Source organism: Trypanosoma equiperdum (assembly GCF_001457755.1).
Source record: "Trypanosoma equiperdum strain OVI genome assembly, contig: ctg_907, whole genome shotgun sequence".
NCBI lineage: Eukaryota > Euglenozoa > Kinetoplastea > Trypanosomatida > Trypanosomatidae > Trypanosoma > Trypanosoma equiperdum.
Window position 1 is genome coordinate 1,324 of NW_027124873.1, and position 8,028 is coordinate 9,351.

Genomic DNA, 8,028 nt, shown 5'->3' on the forward strand with positions numbered 1-8,028 from the left:
AACTGAGAACTAGGAACAAGAACTCCTGCGCACATTCGTGTGTATTTTGTTAAGTATAGACACTCACAGCGACACTAACTGATGAGCATCGTCAATCAGCTCACACCAGCCGAGAGGCGTATATTGAATGAGGCATTGGAAAATGCGGAGAAAAGAGCATGCAATGGTGCGCTTGCGGCGGCAGAAGGAACCCAATTTCCATTAATTCCAGGAGTTGCGACTGCGGGGGCAAGACGTGCCAAACCCAAGGCATGCAACACGATGGAGCGCATTTCTCAACAGGAGCGTCAGGAACGTGAGTTGTGGATGGCTGTGGAACGCAGTCTTGAGCATCCTTTTGTGTACCGCACAGACTCTAGCAAAGAACTTGCCGTCAATATGCTGCGGCGGATTCCGAGACTAAAGGATCTTTCGTTAAGAGACTTAGAGACCATGTCCTCAACGATGCGAATAGCACACGTGGGTGATGGTGTGGTGCTTGCGGGGAACCAACCTCGGAAAACCGAGGCAAACGTAGAAACGATGGATTACATTGACCGCTACTCGTTGGTGGTAAATGAGGACACTGCCACAACCGCCGGCTGGAGTTCTGATGTGGACTTGGCACCAAAAGCAGAGAGGGAGGTAACTAGCGCGCAAGAAGCATCAGAGCAGGGACGGGATGACAGTAGTTGTTCTCCTTCGAAAAGTAGCGCGAGGCATGATATGGCGAGGTACGTTTACGTTTTACTACGTGGTAATGTTTTACTGCGCCTCCCGTTTAAATGCCCAATGGATGCACTTGTCGAACCGTACGAGATGTTTGGTCTTCCGACGACACTAGCAGCTCTACCGGAGGATGCCTACTACCAAACATGTTCAGATTGCGTACTTCTTTGCTTCCCAAGGAACAAGGAATACGTGATGGACGGAGTGCTCAAACGTCTGGACAAGCGCCTGGTGCAAGAACAGACCACCTTTCTGCAGCAGCATCTTCGTGTGAAAGTTTTAACGCACTGGACACCGCAAGAATACGAAAGATGTGCCCGTGCACTTGTGCCGCTGCGTGTATCCTGGCGACAAATGGTAGTTGAGCAGGATATGGAATCGGATGCTATGTACTTTATAAAAGAGGGGCAATGCGTAGTTGTTCGTAATGTACCACTACCACGTGGTCGCGCGCGCTACGGTAGACGAGTGCATGAGGGCAGTGTTACCTGTTTTCCCTCTACTGGTGCAAAAGCGAGGCAGTCACGCCAACTCAATGAATCGGTGACATCGTTTGGCCACTTTCCCTCGTCAGTACCACGCGGCCAACAACACAATTTGCCATCGCAGACTATGAAATTTGTGGAGGTCGCCACGTTGCGCGAGGGTGAATTCTTTGGGGAATTGGGGTTACTTAGTCATGAGGTTGATAGGAAACCTGACGTAGAGAAAATCCGGTCTGAGGCCTACTGGCGAAACACACTTGCTGCTGCAAAGGATGCGCCGACCGATTATGCACCCTTAGATGGGGAGTTGCCGTTGCAGAAAGTGTTGCAACCTCTTTCCAGTGGATCACCATCACCAAGGGGGATCGAAGGAGATCCTACATCATTCGCCCTCGGTTTAGAACCAACCAATAAATTTTCTATGTTTCCACAGCCTACAATGGGGCGACAGGCGAGTGTGTACACAAGATGCCCATGTGTTTTTTACATGTTACCTTACGATCGTTGCAGGGAACTCTTTGGTGCGCGTGAGTATGCCCAGTTGAAGGAGTTTGCCAATGGATATCCATCCCGTGAAGACATTGAGATCCACTACGAGAGACAACGGAAATGGAGCAAATATCGTAAAACATTGGTAAACGATGTTCTGAATGATGCGAGCAACATGCGGCAGAAATCACACGAGGGTTGCAGTCGTGTCAAGTGATACGCGATGTGTCACACTAACGTTTGTTCGCCACCGAAGGGGTGAGGGGATGAAGTGTCCCTGTGGAACAAGACTAAAGAAAACGGGATTAGGGAGGGGGGGGGTGCGCACGAGGGAGCGGTGTGTTGGCATGCTCAAGTATCCCCATTATCTTTTTAGATCTTTTTTGTGTTTCCCTACGTACCACACAACCCGAATGTATAACCTGTATTCCTATGTACCTTTATCCGAATCACTTGTGCTATTATTTGCGTGTTCACGAAGTTTCCATTTAACGTGTTTCTTCGTAGCGGTGCGGTACTTTCCCCTTACCTCCTGTTTCGGACGGTGCCTTGTTTTTGCTTGCACCCTTTAAAAAAATTGTGTCAGCCGTACTTTCCTCTTTGCTCGTGGAACGTTCCATTGTAGGTCGGTGACGCACGGATTTTGGAGTGAAAAACAAAAAATAAAGTCACTTTCCCCTTTTTTCTCACCGGTATTTTTTCTGTTCTCCTCGCTTGTTTAAAGACTTAATTGGGAAGATATTAAGTTCTGCTATGATAGACGAAACATCGCTACGAGAATTCTACGAATTCGTATATCCCGTAGACCTTGTGGTGCAGTGGTTGTCATATAACCTTCAACATGCGGACAAGATCATCTCTTCCCCACCAGGTAGCGTTGCAAACGGTAACGATCCTAAGGTGTTGCCATCAACGGGGGAGGATGTTACTGAAGGGGGCCGGGGAAGTACTAGTAGTGCAGATGGATATTTGGCGCGCCGCGAATTCTGTTTCACTTTACTGGGAGATATTTTCACACGCTTTAGGAGTTACAGTAGTGTAACGGAACTTCGTCGTGAGCTCATCCGTTCGTTTCCGGAGAAAATTGACGTCGGGGCCGTCTACAACATTCGTCCAAACCAAAAGCAGAAAGTGGGGACAATTGTTCCGGTGGAGCGTGAGCTCGTGTTTGATATCGATATGAGCGACTACGACAATTCTCGTTCTTGTTGTACTGGAAAATCTATATGCCGGTGGTGCTGGACGTGGATGTCGTGTGCCGCAGCTGTGTTGCGGAAGGTGCTGGAGGATGATTTTGGGTTCCGGTATCTGTTTCCTGTGTTCTCTGGTCGCCGTGGAATTCATCTTTGGGTGTGTGATAAGCGTGCGTGCAAAATGCACGATGACGAGCGGTCAGCTCTTGTATCTTACCTTACCGTTGTTGTGCCCAAAGCATCACAGCATGCAGTCGTGGCAGACTTTGTAAACGGCAAACCTATTCATCCCACCATCCAACATGTGCAGGCCACAGTACTTGATCCAGCCTTCACATCGCTGTTTCTCAACTCTACTCCGGAAAATCCAAACCGCGTTACTCACCCGAAGGGTGCTCGAATTGTCTATAAGGCGATTGTTTCGGCACTAAAAATGGGCACACGCCGCGATGTCGAACAGCGTTTTTTGCGGAACGTACCATTTGAGGAGGGGAATATCCTCGACTGGACATATGTTCTGCGGACACTTGGAGACGCGGCGACGAATGTGATCGCTGCTGCCCAAATTCTACTCATGTACCCCCGGTTGGATGAGCACGTGAGTACGCGCCGTGACCACTTGTTGAAGCTACCCTTTTGTGTACACCCTGCTACGGGTTCGTTGTGCTGCCCATTGGAGTGGGATAACGTGCCAACATTCGACCCTGTAAGTGATCCACCCAAACTGCAGGATATGCTACTGCACCGTCATATGGATGAAAAGTGGTTGGCACCTTTACAGCGTATGCTGCAGGAAATGGGGCGAGATCCTGCAGAGGAGAGATAGACGTATTGCGGGCTGATAGAACACACATACGCATAGGTGAGGGTTCACAAAGTAGCACACCGGCTGCGGCTGAAAATGTCACCACCAAAAGGTGGAATGATATGGGATATTTTTACCACCAATCGTTTAGTGTGTGTTAGATCTTCAATTCGAGCGCTCACTGTTCGAAGTTTCCCCGTTTTAACCACTGCAGCGTTCGTGCACGCCCCCGTCGCGGCGACCCCCCCCCCCTTAAACACACACTATGTCACAATAATTTCCTCTCCTAAACTACTACATATATGTATTCCTTCTTTTTCTTCTTTTTTTTCGTACCACTTTTGCTTTTGCTTTTCGTGGGGAATCACAAAGTTAAGGTTTGGTGGAGCAGTTCGTACGCAGGGGAGCACACGGGCTTGTGGACGAAATCGTAGTCATTTGTTTAGAACAGAGGGACACGAAGAGGCAACAGCTTCAGGGAACAGAGTGTACTGAGAGTGAGGTGTGCTCAGTGGGTTTTAAAGCTGAAGATATATATATAAAGGAAACGGCTTTGAAGCGGGAGAAATTGTGGTTACCTTCCATTTGGGTAATTTAATGTTCGCTTTCCTTCCTCCTGCTAAGGCTGCTCGTACGGAGCGCTCTCCTCTTGGAAGCACTGAGCTGGGGTGTGATGTCAGTCAGCTCACAACTCCATCTGTTACTGCTGTTAGTCCTTTCCCCGTCGGTCAGGTGCGACCTGTCACAATTGCTGAAGCCGATATACGTGTTGGTGGTGTGTCTGTTCGGCCCTCCATCTTTCTGTCCGGCATCGGTACTAACAGTTGTTGGATGGTTGATGAGAACACGCGGCTGTTACGTGTGTGGGATATGCGAAAACCTTTTTGGCACCGCACTGCCCCTCGTGTCGCCCATATTCCTTTTTTTACGGAGAGTGAAGGTCTTCCACTGTTTGTTACGGAACTTGGGCCGAACGACGAATCAATTGCCTTTTGCACAGATTACGGTGTTGTGTCGAGTCTTGACCACTCTGTCGAGTTTCAGGTAAGCACTGAAAATGAACCCGTTAAGGTTTCGGCTTTCGCTTGCAGGAGGGAGCAGCAGGCAACGCTGACGGCTGTGGGTACGTTGTCGGGCGCGATATTTGTTGCAATTAAAATTGATGGTGAGCGCTTCGTGATTAGCTTTGAACGTACCTCTTGTAATGTGTCTGTCCGGACGTCAACGTCGTCATCTGGAGGTTCTTGGTGGAGTTCCTTTCTACCAAAACGGTTGCTCTCAACGGACAGTAGGGAAAGTAACAATGACGAAGCAGACGGAAGCAGGCTGGAGTTTACGTTGCTGCGATTTCGGGGGGAGCACCCAACACAACTATGGGCAGTAAATGCAGCATCGGAGTTCTTTCTCCTAGATATTGGCCCTCTGCGACGACGACGCCCGAAAAATAACGGCAGCGCAGAGGGTGGTATACGAGCCAAGTGGATTACAAACATTTCCTCGGTGCTACAGCGGCGAGGGCGCGTAGTGGCATTTGACGAAACTCCGTTGTCTTTGTGTTGCCTGGTGTATCTGTTTTCTTGCAGCCGCTGGGATGCTAGTTTGGAAGTCGTAACAATGGAGCCGAGCACGGGCGCTGTGCGACGGGTGGTCAGTATGCAGTCTATCGCGCTGCTTGCACACAGTGTGGCCAGCGCACCGTTGCACCACACGAAAATCTATTTGGATGAGTCTTCGCATATGATAACCATTCTTTCGGGGCAATGCTGTGTGTTTCTAAACAATGATTTAGGTGTGCGAAATCCTTGTTCCAGTGAGGATGTGCACATGTTGAGAAACGTTGAATTCCCTATTGTGAGTGCGCTTCTTCCGGATGGACATATTGTTACGATGGGAATCAACGGACCAGTAGTCTCCAACACCAGAGCTGATGAGTTACTGCATGAGGCTGCGGAGGATTCTAGAGAGGCCGCCGACGACCGAGGCAGCAGAGGCAGCGGGATACGACAAAATAGTGATGCATGGAAACAATCACGCTTTACCGGAGGCCGTGATGGTCTTAATGACGTTACTCGCCTCCTCAATAATCTCCTGGAAAGCCTCCGCATCGACTGTAAGATGTCCATTGATTCTGCCGTTCTGGACGCGGGTGAGGCCATTTGCCTCTACAGCACCCCCCACAAGGGCAATTGGGCACGGGCTGACCTCAATATAGAGGATGACAACATTATTATGCACGTAACCCATAGCGTAGTGCAGAGGCAGCAAGAACACCGTCGCTTCCTTCTGACTGTGCTGCTTCACAAGGAAATTGCACTTCGCCTTCAACCGCAAACCATTGCCAGACTCCTATCGATGCAGGAGGCGCTTCTGGTAATGGTTGCCATTAGACGGCTACAGAATGACACAACCCACTGTTCATCATCTGCAACCACAACAGTGGAGGGGTTCGAAGTAATGACACCACTCTATCAACTTGCTTCTGCAGGTAGTAACAACATCAACAGCTCCCTGCTCGCGGCTAACTTATCACAAAATGGAGACAGTTGTTCGGTGGAAGACTACCGACGGTTGGTGCGCAGTGCTGTGGAGCGTGAACGGTGCCAACTGCTTTTGCGGAGAGCTATCAATTGCGTTGCAGATCAAGCACGAAGTGAGCTCTCCAGCGCAAACTCAATGTGTGCGCAGGCTACTTCTGCGGAGATCGTCTTTGGGGACCCAAGTCGACTAAGTCAGCTGCTACAGGTACTTTGTGACAATCTCCATGAAACTCAGGGCAGTGTGTTGATTGACAGGCGCTCGAAATTCGACGATGCTTTATCGGTCGCATCAGTCTTTGTTCTTGTAGCCCGGGCAATTGATGAGTCTCGTGAGGATATTGAGAGTTTGTGTCCCATTCCCCAAAATGTGCGAGCATTAATGTGGACAAGTTCTGATGCGAGTGATTATGGCATTCAGCTTCACTTGTCGAGTGCCGCGAAGTGCTTTTCAGATGCACTGGCAGGTTCGTTGATGTGGAGCAAATCTGAAATGGAAACTATGTCGGCACCAGCTGACCCGTTAAGTGAAAAGATGAATACGTCAGAGCTTTCGTCTTGGTTAGTACCTGTGCAGGACCAGCTACGGTTGCTGGATTTCATTGCTGTGATCATTCACTTCACATTTCGTAACCATTCAGAAGGTGGTCCCACCTTTTTCGCGAGTGCCATGCGCAGCACTCTCTTCCGTGAGCCATTCCTGATAGAACCACTTGGTTACCCGTTTGGCGCACCGGTCCCTACTGAGACGACTGTGGGGGCGTGTGTTCTCCGTTTATGCGAAGAACTCGCGTTAGATTTTGTAGTTGATGATGTTGTTTCCGCATTTTGCCTTGCTGAGCCAGTGGAGAACCCACTGCAACCTAGCGGCAAGTATGATAGGCTCGGCCTATACTGTGAGCGAAACCCGAAAATATTCGAGGTTGCCCTCCGCACGCTGTTGACCCAACGCCGCGAATGGGAATTGCAGCTCTTACCAGAACTTCTTCCTCAGTACGAAGCGGGCGCAGTTGCGCGCGATGAGTTCCTTGCTAAGGAAGCGCCACAGTTGTTGTGGTTGATGAGGCCACAAGCTTTCTACTCATTAGTCGAGGAAGGTGCACGACTACCTTCATCATCATCGGCATCTTATTTCCTTTACGGCGACGATCTAGTTACGCACCGTTCACGTTGCCTGGCTTTGTCCAGGCTTGCATGGGTTGCTTCTGGATCCGGCAATTCCTCGTCATATTACGGTTTGGAACTAGATACGGCGGTGGTAGCTGCACAAAAGCGATTTTTGATGCCGGATACGAAGAATGTTGTATTGGGTCCTGCAGAGTTGGTCCAGCGTTTATTGCAGCTACCGTCGCCAGATGCCTGGATGTCTGCAACAGGAGTTGTTTGCCTAGTGGAGGAGGAATTGCGTAAGGATCTTCTTACGCAAATTGCGCGTAGAGCAAAACAACACGACGGCGAGGTTTTACTTAAGATAAAGAGGGAGGGCACAAGTGAGCTGGAGGTGGCACGGGCCTTGGAGGTTACGGCTATTGGTCGCATCCTTTTGGCGGCAACGGGGCGAGGTGAGGGTTGTGCAACAGCGACCGCCAAAGCGTGTGCCGGTATTTTTGACAATGCTGAGCAACAGTTGTTGATGTCGTGGCTTCGAGCTCGCTCCGCTGGACTCGTGTCATGAACCACGCCGTGACGGAAACCGTTAAAAGAACTTGCAATTTCCGTATATTTTCAAGCCACCGACATTTACTCATTGGTTGTGTCGTCCGCTTCTCTCGTCCGAGTGGCTGCGGGTGTGTTCCTGCATGGATTAAAAAAAA

At 49.9% G+C, this 8,028-nt stretch overlaps 3 protein-coding genes across 3 annotated transcripts; all 3 read left to right on the plus strand.

Moving 5' to 3' along the window:
- Positions 1–81: 81 nt before the first annotated feature.
- On the plus strand, positions 82–1,899 carry TEOVI_000444800 (cyclic nucleotide-binding domain containing protein, putative; the record flags this gene model as incomplete). The annotated part of the gene is made up of 1 exon (XM_067227217.1): positions 82–1,899. The coding sequence occupies one exon, from the start codon at positions 82–84 to the stop codon at positions 1,897–1,899; it is 1,818 nt and encodes a 605-aa protein (XP_067083318.1).
- A 536-nt stretch (positions 1,900–2,435) lies between these two features.
- TEOVI_000444900 (DNA primase small subunit, putative) lies at positions 2,436–3,701 on the plus strand (the record flags this gene model as incomplete). Its single annotated transcript, XM_067227218.1, has 1 exon — positions 2,436–3,701. One exon carries the CDS (start codon positions 2,436–2,438, stop codon positions 3,699–3,701), a length of 1,266 nt encoding a protein of 421 aa, XP_067083319.1.
- A 576-nt stretch (positions 3,702–4,277) lies between these two features.
- On the plus strand, positions 4,278–7,889 carry TEOVI_000445000 (Nucleoporin; the record flags this gene model as incomplete). The annotated part of the gene is made up of 1 exon (XM_067227219.1): positions 4,278–7,889. One exon carries the CDS (start codon positions 4,278–4,280, stop codon positions 7,887–7,889), a length of 3,612 nt encoding a protein of 1,203 aa, XP_067083320.1.
- Positions 7,890–8,028: the final 139 nt, after the last annotated feature.